Source organism: Vipera ursinii (assembly GCF_947247035.1).
Source record: "Vipera ursinii genome assembly, chromosome: 2".
Classification (NCBI taxonomy): domain Eukaryota; kingdom Metazoa; phylum Chordata; class Lepidosauria; order Squamata; family Viperidae; genus Vipera; species Vipera ursinii.
The window spans coordinates 49,882,407-49,903,976 of record NC_139513.1 but is presented as its reverse complement, the minus strand read 5'-3'; the positions used below and the strand labels follow the sequence as shown (position 1 = coordinate 49,903,976).

Sequence of the window (21,570 nt, the reverse complement as noted above, 5' to 3'; positions counted from 1 at the left end):
CATATGGAGTTTAATTATCTTTGCACAACTAAATAGCTTTATCTTCATCTTTCACTTCTCTTTCTTCCTTTCACTTTTGCTTGTATTCTAGTGAGATTTCCATAAAAACCTGCTATTCAGGATAACAATGAAATCAGAATAATGAATAGTTTTATTTGGCTTCCTCTTTTTTCTATCTCTGTGCGGTTAATGGGCTGGGAACCAGCATATTTGTTCTGTTATTTTCCAACAAAATAAAAATGAAACATTGCAGCAAGGATCAAGCTTTTCTACCTCGCCGAGGAAACATTCCTTTTTAGCAATTCTCATCACCTAGCATGTAATCTAACAAACACTAATATAATCTTCGGCCACATAAAATATTTATAGGATGTCTTTGAACCAAATAGCCTTGTATAACCTCTGCGGTTGTCAGATATAGTAATGAAAAGCTAGGAAGTTTCCTTGCTCCCCAAGCCTTATTTCTGAATATTCATAAACTTGATAAATAGCCTGATGTGCACTATTCATGAGCACAACAGGCACTTTGAAGTCTACCAAGCTAAAGGTTATTGGAGAGTGAAGTCTATGCAATGCAAGCACCTGGAATTGGGCCCTTACTTGATCCTGTCTTCATAAAACTTAATGAAATAGCTCCATCTTTCAGGCTATCTGAAACTGCAGTTCCAAAATATGGGTCACTTCCCTTGAACGGAATGGTATCCATAGCTCTTTTTCCTATGAAAATGCAGATTCAGTCAATCATAATAGAGCTGGAAGGGACCTTGGAGGTCTTCTAGTCCAACCCCCTGCTCAAGCAGGAGCCCCTATACCGTCTCTTCTTTAAAACCTCCAGTAATGAGGCACCCACAACTTCTGAAGTCAAGTCGTTCCACTGGTCCAATCAAGAATCTTGAGTGGAGGAAGACAGATCAACCAATCACTCTGAGCTTTCTACACCAAATGATCCATTTCTATCTCTGAATCTAGGTTTTCCCCACTCATTTGAGACCTTGTACACTTGACTGATTTAGACCCAATAGTGCAACAGTTCATATGAACAGTATCATTGCTTGGCTGAATATCAGAAAGAAAGAAAAAATAAATGTCCTGTTGAAAAGTACTCAGCTAACCTTTTCTGAGCTTGCAGGCTCAATAAATATTGAGCTAGTTAGTATTTGGGTAGCCATCATAGGTCTGTAGGCTAATCTGGGAAGTTGGGAGAAAAACATCAGAATAAAGCAAAACATTACTGTCAAACCTATGATGTATTGCTGCCAAGCAAACAACAAGAACCCAGGAACACCTATATATTTTTATTTAGAAATGTGCTTCAAAATGTATGGATAATCTTGCAGGCAGATCAGGGAGTTACCAGCTGTGTTATTATTATCAACTGACTAAGGAGGAAAGTAGCTATAAATTTCCAATATAAAATACTGCTTAGCTTATTATTCAAGCAGTTTCTGTCCATCGGATCTGAAACTTTAATTGTCTGATGGAACTTCCTGATATACCAGCCCTTTCCTGTCAAGATCCTGGCTTTTGCTTTTTGAGTGGAGAGACTAAACCAGGGCTGGCTTAGCTTTAGTTTAGTTCTTCTGACTTACTGACTACTTTTCTGGTTGCATTCAACAGCTCAGCCCCATATGGGAAGATGCTTAAAACCCTGTCAGAGGGGGGTGGGGGTGGGGTCCAATCTTGAAATAAAAATTTAAAAAAACTGAACCACTGAAAACAGTACAGCAACACTGCAGATGAAGCACACACACACACACACACACACACAAACCTTTCTCACTGTTTACAGTGGATAAAAATCAGAGACAGAGAGAGAGAGAGAGAGAGAGAGAGAGAGAGAGAGAGAGAGAGAGAGAGAGAGAGAGAGAGAGAGAGAGAGAGAGAGAGAGATTCTCTGTTTCCAGAGCTGACTTGGTTTAGTATTTTGTTTGCCGCCAGCAAGAAGAAAATATTAGGCCCCCTGTGAACCCTTCTGTCATGTTTGCATGATCAAAGGAGCCTCAATGAGCCAGAAGCAAATTCCAGTTGAAAAGATCATGGGGTTGCTTAGAACTGTGCTAGAAGCCAGATGAGGTGTAAGAAATGTTGCTTTCCTTTAGTCTTCCTTGACTTGGTATCTTCAGGATATACTTGCCTTGCAATGCATCCGGAAAGGCTCCAGTCTGAAGTTGGCTGTTGGAGCTTGCCCACATGGCTTCAGTTCTCTTGTGTCTGTTGAACATTCTTACATTGTTTGAGTAGCAGAGGATGACAGCCCTAATACCTACCGTCAGTACTTCCTTTTTTAAAGAATTGATGACTGCGCTTGGCCATTTCGTCCATTTTAATGGTCCTATTCCCATATTCACACAGCTCACAGTTTGTAGACATTAATTCGGTTATCAATAGGTCCATCTTTTTGTCCTGTGAAGATCCCTTAAGAGCTGTGCATTGATGAATTGCCTATCCAAAGTCAGTCAGGGTGAAATTTTAGAACTGCAGATAATCATAAAACCAATAAACAAAACTTGCAAAAAAAAAGAACATTATTCGGGTCAAATGTGGTTTGACCCCTTTTCGATCCACAGCCTTTCATTCTGGTAACTATTCTGAAATCCAGCATTTTGAATGGGTGCTTATGTGACTGTGTGTATATGTATATGTATAATGTATATGCATGCACACATATGCATACATACATACATACACACAGAGAGAGAGAGAGAGAGACATATTGTCCTGTATAAATACTCATAAGATTGCATAAGCCATGGTTCAGGGCTGCTACAGACAAATACATGAAAATAGATAGACAGAAACCACTAAAAATATTGAACAATGACAAAAAAATATGGCCAACGGTCCTTGAATAGCAGCTAGGGAAATTGTCACATCCGGTTAGGAAAATGGAATGTAGCTTCCAAAGTGTATATCAAGCACCTTTTAAAAAGAAAGCTTTATTTTTATACTGACGCAGGCACAAAATTGTAATGAATATGCTGATAGAAATACATCCTTTAGAAAAACAAACAGTAAGGAAATGTGAACCTGTTACACTAGAATTGTGATATGGAATTATTGTACAATTAAGCAAAAGTGTTGATTTTCATTAGATATCCTGGAAAATTATTTTGGAAGAACCAAATTAGTTGATGGTGGGGCATAAATACATTTAGGAGAATAGAAGTGTCTTGGATCATATGCTGAATGATGCTCCAGAGTAACCAAATCCTTAACATATTTCTGACCATCCATTTTTCAGTTACAAAAATTATAGCCTGGTCTATGTGGCATAAAGTAGCACTTTATAAAGTCTTAGTAAGGCCACACCTGGAATACTGCATCCAGTCTTGGTCACCACATTGCAAAAAAAGATGTTCAGACTTTGGAAAAAATGCACAGAAGAGGACCCAGATTGTTGGGGGCAATAAGCTGACTTTGTAATAATGCCGCTTTGGGGGGGGGGGGCGAAAGCCCTAATAAGCAGGCATATACATAGAATGAAGACTATTGCTAAGCACATTGATTTGTGCTATAAATTGTAAGCTGCCCTGAGTCTTCGGATAAGGGCGGGATATAAATGGGATTTTTTTTTAAAAAAAAAACTAAGATTAAAGGCCCGAAAACTAAAACATATGAAGAACGGTTGCAGGATTTGGGTTTGGCTTGTATAGAGAAAAGGACTAGGGGGGACATGATAGCAGTATTCCAGTATTTGAGAGGCTGCTACAAAGAGGAGGGGGTCAACTTATTTTCCAAAGCACCTGAAAGTAGGACAAGAAACAATAGATGGAAACTAATCAAGGAGAGAAGCAACCTAGAACTAAGGAGAAATTTCCTAACAGTGAGGACAATTAACCAGTGGAACAGCTTGCCTTCAGAAATTGTGGATGCTTCATCACTGGAGGTTTTTAAGAAGAGATTGGACAATCATTTGTCTGAAATGCTATAAGTATCCTCTTGAGCTGGGGGTTGGACTAAAAGATCTCCAGGGTCCCTTCCAGCTCCATTCCGATTGAGATTGGTTAGGTCAAGATTGGAAAGCCCCAGTTTCTAGTAAGTGGTCTTCACCCAGACACCTTTCTCTAGTTAAACCCACCTCATAAGATCCCTGCGGGGGGAAAAATGTGGAGGAAACAATATTAGATAGGCTGTCTGAAAGATATAAAATCAAGCAACCAAAATTAAAGTGCAGTTGCATTGAAAAATGTCTTAATTTCCTATGGTCCAGCATGGACCATATTGACAGCCATTTCTGTAAAGTGTTGACACTTTCTCTTGAGGATTTTTATCCTAATAAATTTTGCTACACTATTATTCCCATATTAACTTAGATGGGCAGTTAATCTAAGTGAGCAATTACCTGGTAAAGAATTATTCTCAGGGTCCCTGTAATCAGATCCAACAATGGATTATGTTTTCCTCATTACTTCTTTGCTTCACCTACAAATGTTTATTGCTAAGCACATTGATTTGTGCTTAGATTGTCAGCCGCTCCCTGAGTCTTCGGGGAAGGGCGGGATATAAATGGGATTAAAAAAAAAAGTTTATACTGGTCCTTGAGTGTGACTAAGGGTAAACTTGGGTAAACAAGAAGAGAAGAATCCCATTAATCGGTGGAACAACTTGCCTTCAGGAGTGGTGAATGATCCAACACTGGAAGTTTTTAAGAAGAGATGGGACAACGCTTTGTCTGAAATGGTATAGGGCAGGGGTAGGCAACCTCGGCTCTTTTATGACTCATGGACTTCAACTCCCAGAATTCCTGAGCCAGCCAAGCTGGCTCAGGAATTCTGGGAGTTGAAATCCATGAGTCATAAAAGAGCCGAGGTTGCCTACCCCTGGTATAGGGCTTCCTGCTTGAGCAGGGGGGTTGGACTAGAAGACCTCCAAGGTCCCTTCGGACTCTGTCATTCTGTCAGATTCTGATGAGGACATCTGTGCAGTGCAATGGGTGCCTTCTCACAAGCAACTCCCTCAGCAACTCAACTGCAGTGGGGTGCCTTTTCCCAGACCCTTCACATTTATCTAACCTTCATTCGTCTGGCTGTAAAATGGGCCACAGTGACTGCCGCACAGCAGACAGCCGGGTATTATCAATGGAGCTGCCGGGTGAGGAAATTGTGTCATCTTTCCTGAGCTGGAGAAAGAGCGAAGGGGGAAGGGCGAGTTAACCCCAAGGCGGAATTCCAACGCTTTCTCGCCTCTTCTCAGCCTGAGGCTCGATGGGGGGGTAGAAGGACGGTATTCCCGCCGGGAGGAATCGCTTCACTTCGCACCGCATTGTCAGCCAGGAGCTGAGCTTGCAGTCTCTTTCCAGGTAAACTCCCTCCGCTGACAGGGCCCGGGTCCCATTCTTCGCCCGCCTGGAAGCCGGATAACAGCGGCCGGCCCTTTTCCCTCTGCGTGCCGATGGGGAGAGCGGGTTCCTCGCCTCCCACTTCTCTGCTCTGCTCCTTGGAAGTCTCCTCCGCACCAGCCAGTCCTTTTCCAGCGGCCAGACCCCACGCGCGAAGCTCTTAACGTCGGATGATGCAGGTTGGGACTCCAGGATGCCGGTCTGTGCGCGTCGACCTGGCAGTCAATCTCTCTCTAAATCCACTTATGCCGCAAGGATTGGGGTTGGTTGTAGAGGTGTTAAGGGGAGCCGGCCCGCCCTATAAGTCAGCGTTTTCCCAACCTTAGGAACTTGAAGATGCGTGGACTTCAACTCCCAGAATTCCCCAGCTGGCTGGGGAATTCTGGGAGTTGAAGTCCACGCATCTTCAAGTTCCTAAGGTTGGGAAACGCTGCTATAAGTGTCTTCGGGGCGAAAGTTTTCGAAGTGAGCGCGCCAAGGCGCAAAAAGAAGGCGGCGCGGGGAAGAGGGGTGTGTGTGGTGTCTGGATCCTTCCTAAACACCAGAGGCGAAGGGGGCTTTTTCCCCCTCCCCCAGCTCGGGGATCGCCGTCCGAATCAACGAAAGCTCCAGATAGATCCGAGGGGCCCTGGGGCTTCCTGCATTGAGGTCGCGAAGCCTTGCCAAGCGGACCGAAGGCAGCGCGCTCCGGTCGGCTGTCTCTTGCGGTAGCTTTCCGCTCCGTTCAGGCGCAACGCCTACGCAGGGAAAGGAAGGGACGCGCGAGTAGGCACAAATGGGCCGTTGCCCCCCAGAAATAGCGGCGCTCCTAGGCAAAGGGAGGGGGAACGTTTTCGGATGGGGGCTCCGTTTGGGGGCTCTTGCTGAACTTCAACCGCGTCGCCTTACTCTTGCGACGGGGCAAGTCAGTAGCCCCGAGAACAGCAAAAGCAGCCTTGTTGCCTAGAAGCCGCGTTTCCCAACCTTGGGAACTTGAAGATGCGTGGACTTCAACTCCCAGAATTCCCCAGCCAGCAGAGCTGGCTGGGGAATTCTGGGAGTTGAAGTCCACGCATCTTCAAGTTCCTAAGGTTGGGGAAACGCTGGCCTAGAGTCCCACTGGATAACCTCAGCAGGAGGCGCGCACGCCTTGCGTTTCTTGCGTTCAGTTACACTTGCGTTCAATTTCTGCGGTCATATTGGCAAGGGGTAGGGAGCGGGGGTGGGGGGTGGGGGGGAGAGGGAGAGGAAGAGGAAGAGAGAGAGAAAGGGAGGGAGGGAATGATATTATTTGGTTGTTTTTCCCTTTCCACCCGTGGCTTTCTAAACCTGGGGGGGGGGGTGGGGGTGGAAAGCGGCAGCCGCGGTCTCTTTAAATCTTTGGCTTGTTTTTGGCGTTCGTGCTAGCCTCCCCCCCACCCCCTTCGCTGCTGCTTTTCAGTCCCTGCCTGAGCAAAAGGGCTTCCTCTGCAGCGAAGGAAGGAAAATGCTTGTCGGCCGGAGGAGGAGGAGGAGGAAGAGGAGGAGGAGAGGAGGAGGAGGAAGAGGAGGAGGAGAGGAGGAGGAGGAGGAGGAGGAGGAGGAGGAGGAGGAGGAGGAGGAGGAGGAGGAGGAGGAGGAGGAGGAGGAGAGCAGCAGCAGCAGCAGCTTCCCTGGGCAGCGCTCGGCGATCAGCGCCTGGCAGGGACCTTCCAGTTGCAACAAGCTGATAGCGGCGATGTGGCAGGGCGACGGCAGCTGTCCGCGGCACTGAGCGCCCGACGTTGGGCAGGGCCGTCCGGGCTGTAGCCAGCCGCCGAGCTGGTTGCCCTCTTTTCAGCCCGAAAGGGTGCTGGACGCTTTGGGAGAAGGATCGCCTCTTTCTCTCTCCCGGCGCAACTTGCTGAGCGGATTCTTCCCCGCCCCTTTCCGATCCATCCATGCCCCGACCTGAACTTTAGCTGCCCGGGGGCTCCGCGGAGGGAGCCACCCAAAGCGTGGAAGCTGCGAATATGGTTTGAAAGCTCGGGTGACGAAAGGAGGGGGAGAGCGCGACTGCCCAGGTGGGGGAGACTTCGGAAGATGAGCCACGCAGGTAAGGAGGTTCCGCGGCCGGGCCGGGAAAGCCCCGGAGACTTGAGAAGGGCGCGGGCGAGGTCTAGGGTGGCAAGGTCCCTTTGACCCGTCCAGTGTCATCCAGTCGCTCCTGGAATCAGGGAGCGGTCGGTCGGAATGCCAAACATTTCTCCCAGGGCAATTAGGGGTCCGACCCCGGAGGACCCCCCTCCCCGGGGAAGGAAAAAAAAGTGTGAGTTTTCCAGATGCTCCTTTGCTCCAAAGATTTGTACGCCGCTGCTTCTTTAAAGGCACTCAAGAGCAGGGAAAGCGAGCAATGAAAAGAAACCATTCGCGGCAATAGGGGATCTTTCTCTCTCTCGACGGGCGAAGCGCTCGGGAGGGCTGGCTCGGTTGCGGCGGGTTTAGGTCCCCATTCCGTGCCTCTTTTTACAGTACTAGGTGGACATCGGAGAAAGGCGGGTTCCTATCCTCCCCACCCCCCACCCCTTCCCACTTTTCCTTTGTGCCTTCCCTTGCCTTCGGCTCCGGTTTCCAATCTTTTCGGCTTTTGCTTGGGCTTCTTTCTTAGAAGGGAGGGTGGAATCAGAGGAAATGGAGGGAATCGGCTCCTGGGCGCTTCCCCCGACCCCAAAAGTCTCCCTCAATGCCTTGTGAGCGCTGGGGAGTCGGGTTCCGCTCCCACCCCAGAGGACAGCCCTGTTGGATGGCCGCCTTACAGAGCCGACCGGTCCGCTAGTCTGGAGGGAGCTCGATTAACGTTTCTTTGGAGCCAACTTCTCTTCCGGTCTCTTTCTCTTCCCTGGACGCCCCCTCCCTTCCCCCACCCCGCCGTCTTCCCCCTCGTTGGGTCTCTTCCTGGCTGGTACTGTCGTCCCCCGGCGCGGCGCCAACCTTTGCCGGACTGCTCCGCTGTTTGTTATGCCAAACTCGACGCGCCGTCGTTTCTTTGGCGTTTTGCACCGGGAATCCGCGCGTCGGAGGAGGAGGAGGAGGAGGAGGAGGAGGAGGAGGAGGAGGAGGAGGAGGAGGAGGAGGAGGAGCTGCGTGGCTGCGGCTGCTGGGTGGCTTTGCGGGAAAAGGAGCCGGGCCGTCCAGGGAAAGGCAGGCAGGCAGGCAGGCAGGCGGGCGGCGGCGTTGATCCTGAGATAAAATTGCTCAATTGCTCTCTTCGGTTAAGGCCGCCTCTGCCACGGTAACGTTAGGATGGAGACGTGAGGGTGGAGGATCTTTCCCGACTGAGCTTTTCTACGACCCTGTCGCTTAAAAATAATGGGAGTGCTAGTTCAACAAATCCGGAGGGCACCACTTTAGAGAAAAGGTCTCTTTCCCCCCCCCCCACTCCCCCAAAACAGGCACCGTCCAAATGCACATATACACACAGAGGACCTAATTATTCTGCCGCTTCTCAATCCTTAAGGGTGACTGGTGCCGCTAAAACCGCACAAAAGGCGGCTTTTTCCAGCAGGGGGCAATACTATTGTTGTGACTTGCCAACCTCTTTCTTTCTTTCTCTTTTCGGTCCATCCCTAGGAAATAGATGGATGGTCTTTGCGTTCAAATTCCCATACCTGGAGAAACGCTTGCGGCTCCATCTGTTTTGGGCTAGAACTGCCAAACGAGGAGGAGGGTGGGTGGGTGGGGGAGATAATGAGATTTCTATATGGCCTTCTAAGACGGCCTCAGAAGTTTTATTTATTTATTTATTGATGGGATTTATATCCCGCCCTATCTCCCGAAGGACTCAGGGCGGCTAACAACAAAACATATAATAAGTACAGAAATCAAGATAAAAATGAAATTGAGAACATCAGTGCAATAAATTAAAATTAGAGAATTTAAAAAATGAATTAAAAATACTAAATATAAATTAATTAAAATGCCTGTCAGCTTAGGTCAGCCTGGTGGAACAGGTGTGTTTTGAGGCCGCGGCGAAAGGATTGGAGGTTTTGGGCCATCCGAAGCTCAGGGGGCAGCTGATTCCATAGGGTTGGCGCTCCCACAGAGAAGGCCCTCTGTGTTATGCTAGAATTTCAATGATTCTGATGGAAAAACTACAGGTAGCATTCTGAGGAAAGAGATTTATCTCCCAAGAGAAGGAAAATTAATCAGACAGGCCTTTCCTGTAGGGAAGACCTTACCTGGGATTCCAGGCTAAGGTCACAGGGCTCAGGAGTTGTCCAGCTGTATCAGAAAACAAGATGTGCTGTTTGGATGCCTAAGAAAGCTTGTTGCCTTCATCGGCTTCTGTGTGTGAATTGAGAAGGGGTGCCATCAAGCACTTAAATGTCCTGGCCTAAACCTGATCCTCTAGGAATTTGAGGGGGAGAGATAAATGAAAGGGGGGGGGAGAAAGACTTTTGAGAGTCTGATTGCTCTTCTTTAATCACCCTAGCTTATTTACAAAACCTTAGAAAGGGGGACAGGCAGGCATTACGGTCTTCCTTTGGTGAACTTCCCATGCTTTCTTACCACTTCCCATTTTTTCTTAAGAGAAAGAGAGGGAGGGAAAGAGAGAGAGAGAGATAAGAAAGAGAAAACAGAATACTAGCACCAGGGTTTTTGATGGTTAGTGCTGCGAGTCCCCATTTAGAAGCCCTAAAGCAGGGGTCTTCAAACTTGCCCCTTTTATGACTTGTGGACTTCAACTCCCAGAATTCGTCAGCCAGCATGCCTGGGAGGAGGAATTCTGGGAGTTGAAGTCCACAAGTCATAAAAGGGCCAGCTTTGAAGACCCCTGCCTTAAAGGGAAAAGTGGCATCCAAAACACTGCAGAATATAGTTACACAGACATCACATTGCAATCCTTGCAGGAAGAGAGCTGTGTTAGTCTATTGGAGCCAACAATCTGGAATCTGATAGCACCAGAAGGAATTTGGTAACATTTCAATATATTTTCATTTCTTTTCTTTTTTCTTGTTTGGCACCTTTGAGAGACAATGTTGACTCCTGGCACCAGCCTTACATGTCCCGACAGTTTTCTTTAGAATGGTTTCCTCTTGCCTCTTTTCTAGGGCTAAGAGAGAGTGATTGGCCCAAGGTCACCAAGCTGGCTTTGCACCTAAGGCAGGGACTAGAACTCCCAGTCTCCCAGTTTCTAGCTCAGAATGAGTAAGTAGCAAAATGAAATTTCATTGCATAAATGTTAAAAAAACATGACACGGACAGTGGTTCTGATTTCTCTTTCATTGTGATAGAGAATTATACCCTATCCCCACAGATGAAATTTGGTAGTGGATTAGAGCCTGAATGGATTTGGGCCAATTATTATCTCTCAGTCCAACCTCACAGGCTTGTTGTAGAAAAAGTGAAGGCCAGACTGCTCTATATGTTTCCTTGAACTCTGGAGGAAAAGCGAAGGCTCCATCTAACAGAACAAATGAATAATCTGACACCAACCTTCTCCCTTTTGAATGGGTTTTTAGGTTTGAATGCTTAATCTCTAAATTTGCTTCTCTCTCATACTTCACCCTCTTCCCATGCCCACAACTATTTGGATAATTTTGCTAGCTTCTTTGTAGGCTTGATTCAATCCTCAAATCAACCTTCCTCAACAATATAACGCCCTCTGGACACCCTGGGAACCCTGTGAGTTTGGAAGCCAGGAAGTTGTGATAGAGGCTGGCTTACACCAAGGAATCCATGTTTCATTTTGACACATTCTAGCACACATCCCCGTTGCCTTGCGCCCAATGCATGTTGGAGTACGCAACATGTTACGTAATATGGGGAAAGGGGAAGTGATGATATGCCAAAGAAATTAGGACTAAAATAAGAAAAAGAGGACCCAGATTGTTGGGGGCAATAAGCTGACTTTGTAATAATGCCGCTTGGAGGGGCTGAAAGCCCTAATAAGCAGGCGTATACATAGAATGAAGGCTATTGCTAAGCACATTGATTTGTGCTTAGATTGTTAGCCGCCCTGAGTCTTCGGAGAAGGGCGGGATATAAATGCAATTAAAAAAAATATATAAAAAAATTACATCATTGCCCTTCAGTGCACAGCTCCATTCCTCTCTGTCCTTGGTAATCATTCTTCTTTCCACCATGTCCAAACTCTACCTTTTCTTGAGTTACACTTTAAAGAATATACATTAGAAATATTGGTTATACTTTGAATTTTGATAACATTATCAATATTATTATTATTGCGATTATTCAAACTACTATCAATATTTGCATTGACATTATCAATATTATTGATAATGTCAATGCAAATATTGATAGTAGTTTGAATAATCGCAATGGCAAAATGTCGGTACTGAAAATATTTCTATAGGTGACAAATTCTGATTTTGAAGACTTGGTTATTCTAAGAATAGGCTATTGTAATATCTTGACAATGGGAGGACCCTTACACTGAAACATCAGCCCAATGAGAAAATGATCAATGTTGAATGGATTTCAAATTCCTTTCCCTTTTTTTAAAACTTGCAAGTTTAATATTACATATATGAATATAATTGAGGCTGTGCAAAAAAAACCACAAAAAAACCATGCCCTTCAATCCTTGTCCCATTTGCTCCTGCAAAAGAAATTTCTGTTTCTTTTCTACCTCATTTTCAGACTACCTTAGAATTTATTTTGGGAGAATTTGGGGTCTCATTTTATACCTGCAAGATAACCAAAGGTTTTGCACTTTGTTACTAGTTTTTTTTAACTTCCAGGCTGTCAATAATAATAATAATAATAATAATAATAATAATAATAATAATAATAATAATAATAATAATAATAAAATAATATAATAATAATAATAATAATAATAATAATAATAATAATAATAATAATAATAATAATAATAATAATACCACCATCAAAGATCCATATCTGCCTATCCCAGGTCCTTGGTAAGGACTCGATAGGTAGACAAAAATGCCAAATCCAGTCTGAACGTCTGGCTGACTGTGCAATGATGATGATGATGATGATGATGATGATTATTATTATTAATAATAATAATAATAATAATAATAATAATAATAATAATAATAATAATAATGTTGGAAGGGACCTTGAAGGTCATCTAGCCCAACCCCCTGCTCAGGCAGGAAACCCTATACCATTTCAGGCAAATGGCTGTCCAGTCTTTTCATAAAAACTTCCAGCATTGGAGCATTCACCACCTCTGGTGGCAGGTTGTTCCACTGGTTAATTGTTCTAACTGTCAGGAAGTTTCTCCTTAGTTCTAGGTTGCTTCTCTCCTTGACTAGTTTCCATCCATTGCTTCTTGTCCTGCCTTCAGGTGCTTTGGAGAATAGCTTGACTCCCTCTTCTATGTGGCATCCCCTGAGATATTGGAACACTGCTATCATGTCACCCCTCACCCTTCCCTTCATTAAACTACACATACCCAATTCCAGCAACCGTTCCCTATATGTTTTAGCCTCCAGTCCCCCAATCATCTTTGTTGCTCTTCTCTGTACTCTTTCTAGAGTCTCAACATCCTTTTTTTACATTGTGGTGACCAAAACTAGATGCAGTATTCCAAGTGTGGCCTTACCAAGGCATTGTAAAGTGGTATTAATACTTCACGTGATCTTGATTCTATACCTCTGTTAATGCAGCCTAGCACTGTGTTGGCTTTTTTGGCAGCTGCAGCACACTGCTGGCTCATATTGAAGTGATTGTCCACTAGGACTCTGAGATCCCTCTCACAATTACTACTATTGAGCCAGGTACCCCCTGTACTATACCTGTGCATTTGATTTTTCCTGCCTAAATGTAGAACCTTACTTTTTTCACCACTGAATTTCATTTTGTTAGATAGCGCCCAGTGTTCAAGTCTGTCCAGATCCTCCTGTATCTTAAGCCTATCTTCCTAAGTGTTGGCTATTCTTGCCAGCTTGGTGTCGTCTGCAAATCTGATGAGTTCCCCATCTATCCCCTCATCCAAATCGTTGATGAAGATGTTGAAGAACACTGGGCCCAGAACAAAATAAAATAAATCAAAGAAAGAAGTTCTCTTTCCTTAGAAATTAAATACAGATAGTCCTTATTCAGTTAGCACAATTAGGACTCACAACTCTGTTGTTAAATGAAGCGTTCACTGAGTGAAAACACAAAACCTGCAAAGGTTGTAAATGAAAAGACCATTCGCAAAGTTACTGGTTGCAAAATCATTTTTCCCCACCACTCTCTCCACTGCATTTGGACACTAAACGCATCAGTTGCCAAACAGGGACTAGCTGTAATTTCTTTTCCATTAGCTTTATTGGGAATGCTTGGGAAAAACGGATTAGAATATGTCGACTCAGCATTACTAATAAATACTTGTAAATTCAGGGAGTGGGCATTAGAATTTGTGAGAAATCGTTTGGCAACAATGGACGTGCAGCCCACAGTTATGAGTAGGCCTTCTCGGGAGCAGGTCCCCAGCCCCAGCATCCCAGGTATGGAAGAATCTCTGCAGGAAAGCCTGCTTGTTATCTTTTCAGCACCAGAGGGAAGACCTTCCTATTTCCTTGGGCATTTCAGTCTCCTTATCTTGCTTTTATAGTTCGGTGTCAGAGTGTTGCTTTGAGGTTCAGCCCCTGGCAATTGCAAGCAAGCCTATAAAAGTAAACACCAGATTTAAATGTAAAGGCCTGTTTGAAACCCTGATGAGCTGCTGCCAGTCCTTGCCAACAGCGCTGGACTAGGGGGTCCCACTCAATTCAAGGAGGCTTCCTGAGATGCATTTTAAGTAATTTTTTAGCTCCCTGACATTTTTAGATGCTTATATTGGCCTCTGTTGTTTATAACTGCTGTTTTAATTGATTCTTGTAATTGGGTTTTTGTTGTTGTTGTTGTTGTACTACTTTTGATTTACATGGGTTTTATTTGTGCTTTATTAGTACATTGGATTGAGAGCTATTACCTAGAGGGTGACAGATAAATCTAGAAATAAATAGTATGCAATTAAATGAGTACTCTCTAGCAATCTGGCAGATCTGTAGTCTCCTCTACTGAAGGTTGAATGCCTTCTCTCCAAGAATATTGCCTCTGAACAAAAATGCCATATAATGAGGATGGGAAAGCTCTTGTACTAATTCAGGTCAATATCAATTCAATTCAATATCAAGCTCTGACTGTTTGAGGGGGAAGGAGGCTTAGACTAATGTTGAATTTTAGAGTACCCTTAAAATTTAGAATAAATTTGGGAACAGACAGCAGACTGATAGAAACTTTAATTTGGTCACTGACAAAAATAAATACAATCAATAAAATGAACAATACAAAACTATCCCCTAACAACAAGGTTGTCTGCCAGTCTGTCCTCCTTGGGAAGAAAGCAGCTTCGCAGCACATACCAGACATCAGTTGGAGGTGGGTATCTGAGTATATCTATATAACTTAAAATAAAAAGAGTTTAAAAAATGCACATGCATGGCTCCAACAAACCCCAAAGTTGGTCTAAATCAGGGCTCTTCAAACTTGGCCCTTTTATGACTTGTGGACTTCTACTCCCAGAATTCCCCAGCCAGTATGCCTGGCTGAGGAATTCTGGGAGTTGAAGTCCACAAGTCATAAAAGAGCCAAGTTTGAAGAGCCCTGGTCTAAATCATTATTTCAGAACTGATGCCATTGCAAAAAAAAGGAAAAAAGAAAAAGACAAACCTATAGCTTATCTTGATCAAGTTAGCTTTACTCAGGGGACACAAACAAAGAAGGCCTGAGCTAGTCAGTATTCTCTGTTTCTTTTGATTACACACTTTTCTTTCTTCATGGACTTTAAAGCCATCTTCCATATACAACCAGTCTGTCCCTCCACCCAAGAAACCCCATAAATATTATTGTGACTCTTTGGGCTTCCCTTGAAGATTTCTTTAATGTTTCTCATGAGAAGGAAACTTATTATTTTTTCTTTACTTCTGTTTGAGTCAAAACCTAATGACATAAAACACTCCCAACTTCTCCTCTTCACCCCACCCCAAATTGAACAAGTCACCCTGAAACTTTTTTTAGTTCTCCCAAGTCTGCTTTAAGCATAGTGTTTGTGATCTGACTAAGGGCCTCATTGCATAATCAGAGGGGACCGAGGTTTGACACAGAGACAAGCTTTGGTGCTATCTTATTTCCAGTAATGTTAAATACAAGGAGAAACTTAATGTGACAGAGCATTACCAAAGTTTATTTATTTAGATAATTTATATAGCTGCCCACTCACTCACAGCAACTCTAGGCAGCTTACAGATGATAACAACATGATGTAGAAATAACAACAACAACACCTTACATTTTAAGGAGGTACCTGGTTGATACCTAGGATGCTGGCAGCAATCCGTGTCAACCATCAGCGCCAGTCAATTTGAATGTTCAGTTGACTGAGGTTCATGTTTAAAGAATAAATAATAATAATAATAATAATAATAATAATAATAATAATAACAACAACAACAACAACAACAACCCCAAACCACCCTCGGCTCCCATACACACACAAATCAGCCATTTAATGGGCTCCATCCCACTCTGGGTTCCTCAGGCCCAACTCTTCAGGGCCTTGAGAAAGCGTGTCAGAGAGGAGGACAGCCTAATTTCTGAAGGGATATTCCAGAGGGAGGGAGCCACCATGGGGAAGGCCCTTCTTCTAGGTCCCGCCAGATGTATCTCCTTAGGGGACGAGACCCGCAACATTCCTTGCCTTCCCTCCCTAGTGAGTCATGTGGATACGACTGTCAAGAGACTTTTTTACCCTTTAAACAGTGACAAAGGAAGTGAAATGGAGAAAGGTAAATCCTGAGATGTTTCTAAATAATTTCACAAATCAAACTACATTGGATTAGTTTATACCTCCTCCATTAAGGGAAAAAAACATGAAACATTTGGGGGAAAACAGAACAATTACAAATTATATCTAAACCTGCTGGAAGAATAAGTTAGAATCATTGCATAACTTCAGCAAACATCACAAGCATCCTAAATACAATGACATCATATACAATGTGACGTGATATTTCTAGAAAATGTAGGTTTATTGCTCTCAGCAGCAACCAAGAGCTGGGCTGTTTTATTAGGCAGAGTGAGACAGTTGCTTTAGGCAATAGATTTTGGGGAATTTGCAGAATCAAACTGTGGGCCAAGTGGCTTTCTCACACATCCTAAATTGACTAGCTATCCTCAGTAGTGAAGTAATCTTTAGCTGCCAGAAGTGTTGGCTAGGTGCCATTTAACCTTTGGCTCATGTTAGAAAATATCTTGGATTGGTCCTGGCAACCATGATTCTTCACTTATAAGTATAATAATCTGATACACATGGAGACACACACACACACACACACACACAATCTGCAAATGAGTAAAACCTGAGGGATGTGAAATCAATGACATCTTGGATTTATTTACTGTTGCATCCTGAGATAATGTGGATGACAACTCAGATGGTTTACAACTTTAGCAGAGATTCTCTGGCTGGAATTATGTCCTTGTAAATCACTCAGCCCATGATTTTAATGATCCCTGTTACATATATAAAGTCAGGCCATCAAACATATGCTCCAGATTTATCTGAATGCTGAAAAATGTGGATATGGCTTATCTGTACAATCCTATTAAACATTGGTTTATTGAGTGGTTAAGAAAGCCCAAAGGGCAGAATTGTAGATTTCACTTCAGTGCAGTAATTTGGAAATGAGTTAAAATAAATGAAGGTTAATTGGTTGATTGTTATTAGAATTTGCATTGATTGCTTCAGTTTTACTGAAACTGTAATTACTAGCAACATGAAACAAATTTTGTTGGATAAATCAGTGAGAACCTCCTGTTAAAAGGGAACAGCTATGCTGTTTTGAGGGCAGCACGAGGCAGCTTCAGAGAAGTTGTGTTCTCCAAGTAGATCTACAGTATGTCTGTGCCACTACGATGGAGTCCAATGGAGGAGCTTGCTATAATCCCTCTTCTATTGCTCTTGTAGAACAAGGAGGAGGAGGAAGATCAAGAGGCTCCTGATCTTCCAAGGGTGAGAAGCTTGGCTGGAGACAGCCCTAATGCTAGTCTTTTGTATGAATTGGAACCTGCACATATATTACTTTATTTAGAACTGAATGCTCTAATTCAACAGACTGTTTTTGTTTCTAACAACATGCAGACTAATATTCCTAAACCAGTTGCTATAGTTATCACTCCTACCCAACAGCAATAATAGGTTTGGCAGAAGCTGATACTACATCACAGCTGGAGAAGGCTGATACTGTATAAACCATTTGGAAGAGTAAAGTTTTTATCCAATTAAATTTCAGAATTGAAATTTATATGCGCACCTTTTGATATTGACAGCTGATTTCAAGCAGACTTGTGATCTTAAGGTATAGAATTCCATCAGGTGAATCTTAAGCACGGACAGAATATGTGTGTGAACATCTTCGTCTGAGAAATAACTTTCTACACATACTGGATTTTCCTTGCAGTACGCAGAGACAAGGACATAGGAAGGTGTACTATTGGTTTTGCTTTCAGTTGAGGACCACTTGATTCAATTTAAACTGTCTGCCAAGCAAAGGCTATTGATTTGTAGAGACTGTGATTGCCAATGTGACTGAGCTGCTCCATTCTTTTCCACTGTCCCTCTGCTGTCTTTCTACTTTCTATCTCATATAAAAAGTTAACACATTCCCAGAACTATTGGGAATTCTTATGGTATATGTCTCTTCCATCCTAGTTTAGCAAAATGTAAATCCACTATATGGATTTGTGCAAATAAAATGGTACTGTTTGGGAGAGAAGCAGAAATGTGTTTTTAAAAAGATACAGCAATTCAATCCTCACAAATGCCAGAGAGCAAGGGACATATTCAGAAGAGATAATGTATTGATTAGAATGTGACACTGCTTCATGAATGCAGGGTTTGGACCTAGAAAGACAGTATAATTTGTATTAAGATATTATAAGTTGCATAATTGAGTTATGGTCAGCAAGATAATAGAAGTAATTATCTTGAAGATCATGAGGATTCAAACTGATATTGCAGTACAATAATACTCAAAAACTGAGTGATATTATCTGAACTACAAATGGTGAATGTTTAGCTGGTTAGGTATAAAATAACTAAGAGTGTATATGTAAGAGGGTTTGTATATGTGTAATTCTATCTGTCATATCTATATCTATCTCTCATAATATACTTTACAAAATAACTAATAGATAATATAAATAATAGATAAATATTTGCAAATATTTATTTATAGGTTGGAAAATTCAACTTTTTTGGCATGGTACTCTCAGCAGCAGTGAAAAATACTCTAAAGATAATTCTGTATATACTGTCCTGCACAAAGAGTATGTCAGCATCTTCCAGATTCAGAGACAATTCAGATGATTATTTATTAAAAATATTTATATATTGCTTCTCATAAAAGAGGCTAAAAGTATTTTATGATCAAATAGGATACAGTTTTGCTCTGAGAGTTGAAAACATGGTGTTCTTCATGGGCATCCTAGAATGGTGCAGTCTCATATCCCACTCTGTTAGCAAACCATGAAAAACTCCCTATGTGTCAAAGGGACACCAGAAGAAAAGTAACTAGCAAATATTTACTACTATACAGGAAATCAAAAGCCTACAGTTTCTTAACCACTTTCATCATAAAAGAAAGCTTAGAGATCCTTTGAAAGTTTAAACTGAATGGGATTCTTGAAAGGGACACAGCCCTGCAGGAACCAACTCTCATCCAGAGGAAAGTGGACAAGCAGAGGAAGAAGCAAAGCCTGACAAGGAAGCTTCAAACAATAAGGGGAGGAGGCCTATGAAAAAGTGATGCTGGATAGCTTTCCTTAGGCTTAGAGTGTTGTTATCGCCTCCCAGCTTCCCCCCTCCTCCACTAGCAGTTCAGTGGCCCAGTTCCTGAAACGAACAAAGATTTTTAAAGGTTTTTACATCTTAAAGTACCTCTTGCACAGGTCACTTTCAGTTGTGAAATACAAATAGGCCAATTGTGCAGATGTTTCTGTCAAATATGATTGCAATTTATCCTAGGAGAATTTCCATTTTTTCTTGCATGCACACAAATACCCTACTCCCGACTGAAATGCAATAAATATAAAGAGCAATAACAAGGCTGTATATGGAGATCACAGTTATTCAGAACCAGTGTTACTAGAGCAACATCCGGAGTTGGTGGGCTGCAGTCCTCAGAATTTCCAGCAAGCATGGGAATGGATGATGGAATTTTGTTATTTGATACGGCTGAACACCATCAAGCTGAGGAATGATTGGTTTAAACACTGATCAAATCCATTGTTCCATTATAACAAGAGTATATGGGCGTTTAATGAATGGCTTTTGATAAGAGAATTAGTGAAGTATCATCATATATAGCACAATCAAATAATCAAAAGCTGTGATAGACTGGATTTTTTAAAAAAATGTGGCACTAAAATGCAAGGGAATCCCACATTTGATTTCTATTTGGGAAATAATAAGAGTAAAAGACAGAGGTAATTCTCTTGGGTATCTCATACTGGCAGACAACAACAAGGCTCATTGTGATATCCTGAGCTGGGGTGTGGCGAAGAAAGCTCCTACTCCTTTTTCTGTAACTAAAACAGAACCCAAAGCTGCCAAGCCCATCAATCATAAAGCCTTTGTGAGCATTTACAGTGGTAATAAAACAAAATAAAGCCATTTGCCAAAAAGACATTCCCTTTATACTGTTCTATTAAGAACAAGCAAAACAACTAAAGAAATTATATGGTGAATTTATGCTGACCCCAGTTACAGTCCTCCCCCTAATTACAAGCAGGACACTTTCTAATTAGCACAAAGAATTTGATTTAATCAGAGTTGAGTACTTTGAAGTCCTATCTATTTTGTGGGAGACCACATGATTCAAACTCACTGTCAGAGTAAGATGTAAAACTGGTTCAAACTGGACTTCTATTTAATTGGCAATGAGCAGCAGTCCAGTAGAATATTTTTGGACATGTTTGCTCCTGATCAACCAGTGATTACTGATTACTGTCTTCAAATGTCTGAAGACTATAAGTTCAGGGAGTAAATATGTTTCTGTTGCCCCAAGGATGAAAATTTCAGGAGAGCACAGATTGGCTAACATCAGGAAATAATTTCTAAACGTTAGCATTATTCAATAGTGCCCGCTACAAGAAATAAAGGTCTCTTCTTTAATGGAGATATATTCAGCTATCACTGGATGGCCATTTCACAAGGATGTTGTAAATGCATCTATTATTATACATTTTATTCTGAACAGATGTCTAGATGAAGTGACCTCCAAGCTCCTTTTCAGTCTATGGAACTTTATTTGTTAACAGAAAATAAAATGTTAGAGAAGTATATTAGAGAAATTAGAGAAGTATATTATGATTGCAATTGCATAGGTCTTCTTTGTGCTCTGTGCATTCTAATTTTCATTTTTATTTATGTATTTATTTGTGTGCTTTCAATTCAGTTTTGACTCCTGGAGACTCTCTGAACTGGTCCTTATAGTTTTCTGGGCACATTTTCAGAAGCTTTGTCACTGCCTAAAGCTGAGAGAAAGTGATTGGCCCAAGGTCATGCAGCTGGCTTTGTGCCTCAGAGAGGACTAGAACTCACCATTTCCCAGTTTCTAGCCTGGTGCCTTAACCTCTAGCTCAAACTGGTTTTTGCTGTCTTAATAACTGACTAGAAAAAATGTGGCCTAATATAGAATTTTTTTTGGTCTTGACAGGCAACCTAAATCCTAAGATTAAGTGACAACTTTATTAGGATTTAGGTTGCCTGACAAGACCAAAAAAATTCTACATTAGGCCACATTTTTTCTAGTGAAAACTTTATTTGTTTGTTTTTATGTTGGGGCTCTGAAAGTTTGTGGAAATGGGGGGGGAGTGAACTTTGCACAGATGGGGAGGAGTGAAGTTTTTTTTTCCAGCACCCCATGGATAATAAACTGCAGAATTATATTTATTTAGTATGGATCATAGATAAAAAAACATTTTGGACTCTTATTTAGTCCAGCATCTGGTTTTTCATGAACCATAACATAAGGGCAATGGCCTTTCTGACTCTTAAACTAGGTTCTCATCACATGATCATCACATCACACCCAACCATTAACCTGGTTATAACTTGCTACTTTGTACCTATCGCCACACAGTCATGCTAATGAAGTTGAGAACTACCCGTCTGGGGACATGCTAATGAAGTTGAGGACTACCCGTCTGGGGAATACACAGATGCTCACTGCCTCTACTCTTTCCTGATATCCCATAAGTCCTTATGC

At 42.5% G+C, this 21,570-nt stretch overlaps 1 protein-coding gene across 1 annotated transcript in view; it reads left to right on the top strand.

The window, feature by feature from the left end:
* Nucleotides 1–7,038: 7,038 nt before the first annotated feature.
* FGD5 (FYVE, RhoGEF and PH domain containing 5) overlaps nucleotides 7,039–21,570 on the top strand; it is a 182,727-nt gene continuing 168,195 nt past the window's right edge. Inside the window, exon 1 of the mRNA XM_083353847.1 lies at nucleotides 7,039–7,391. Coding sequence (XP_083209973.1) covers nucleotides 7,379–7,391 — 13 coding nt within the window. The 5' untranslated portion in view covers nucleotides 7,039–7,378. The remainder of the gene's footprint in view (nucleotides 7,392–21,570) is intronic.